At 41.1% G+C, this 1,036-nt stretch overlaps 1 protein-coding gene across 1 annotated transcript in view; it reads left to right on the forward strand.

The window, feature by feature from the left end:
* The window catches only part of ETV7 (ETS variant 7), a 33,007-nt gene that overhangs the window by 2,499 nt on the left and 29,472 nt on the right, over positions 1-1,036 (forward strand). The window contains exon 2 of the mRNA XM_008062994.2: positions 239-374. Within this exon, the coding sequence (XP_008061185.1) occupies positions 239-374 (136 nt within the window). The remainder of the gene's footprint in view (positions 1-238; positions 375-1,036) is intronic.

Raw genomic sequence — 1,036 nt, forward strand, 5'->3', positions numbered from 1 at the left:
CTCCAACTCAAAAAAAAAAAAAAAATATTTTTTGTAAAGACAAGGTCTCTCTATGTTACCCAGGCTGATCTTGAACTCCTGGGCTTAAGCTGATCCACCCACCTCGGCCTTCCAAAGTGATGGGATTACAGATGTGAGTCACCACACCTGATCCTAAAAATATCTTAGTACATTTAAAGATGACTGAACTTTCACCAAGATGCTCTTCTTTGACTTCCCTGGTTTCCCCCTTCTCTAGGAGGGAGCATTGGCTGGTTCTCTTGTAAGCCGTGTGACAGCCAAGCCACCACTAGGCACCCAGGTCCAAACCAGGTGTGACACTCAAATGAACCTGCTGGATGAGGAGGGTATCTGCAAGCTGCCAGGAAGACTCCGTAAGTAGAGGGGAGGAGAAAATCTGCTTGTTTAAAATTAAAATTTTAACTGACAAATTATATTAAAAATTATAATTTCATATATTTGTATGGTATAAAGTTATATTATGGTATATGTATACAGTGTGGAATGACTGACTCAAGCAACTTAGCACATCCATCACCTTAAATACTTGACATTTATTCCTCCTGTCTAACTACAGCTTTGTACTTTCTGCTTCCATGAACTCTGTTATGTTCGATTCCATCTGTAAGTGAGAACATGCGGTATTTGTCTTTCTGTGCCCAGCTTATTTCATTTAGTATCACTTCCTCCAGAATTATCCATATTGTCACAAATTAGAAATGCTCATTATTTATTTGTTTTTGAGTTGGAGTCTTACTCCATCATCCAGCCTCCACCTGCTGGGCTCAGGCAATCCTTCCAAGGAGCTGGAATTATAGGTATGCGTCACCAAGTCCAGCTCATTTTTTAATTTATTATAGAGACAGGATCTTGCCTAGTCTGGTCTTGAATTTGATTTCTCAGGCAATCCTCCCTCCTCCACCTTCCCAAGTGTTGGGATTACAGGCGTGAGCCACCACATCCGGCTAAACTGTGCTTTTTTTTTTTTTTTTTTGAGTTGGAGTCTCACTCCATCGCCCAGACTGGGAGTGCAGTG

The sequence above is a fragment of the Carlito syrichta genome, unplaced genomic scaffold, assembly GCF_000164805.1.
Source record: "Carlito syrichta isolate Samal-C Ts95f unplaced genomic scaffold, Tarsius_syrichta-2.0.1 Scaffold306319, whole genome shotgun sequence".
NCBI classification, from domain to species: domain Eukaryota; kingdom Metazoa; phylum Chordata; class Mammalia; order Primates; family Tarsiidae; genus Carlito; species Carlito syrichta.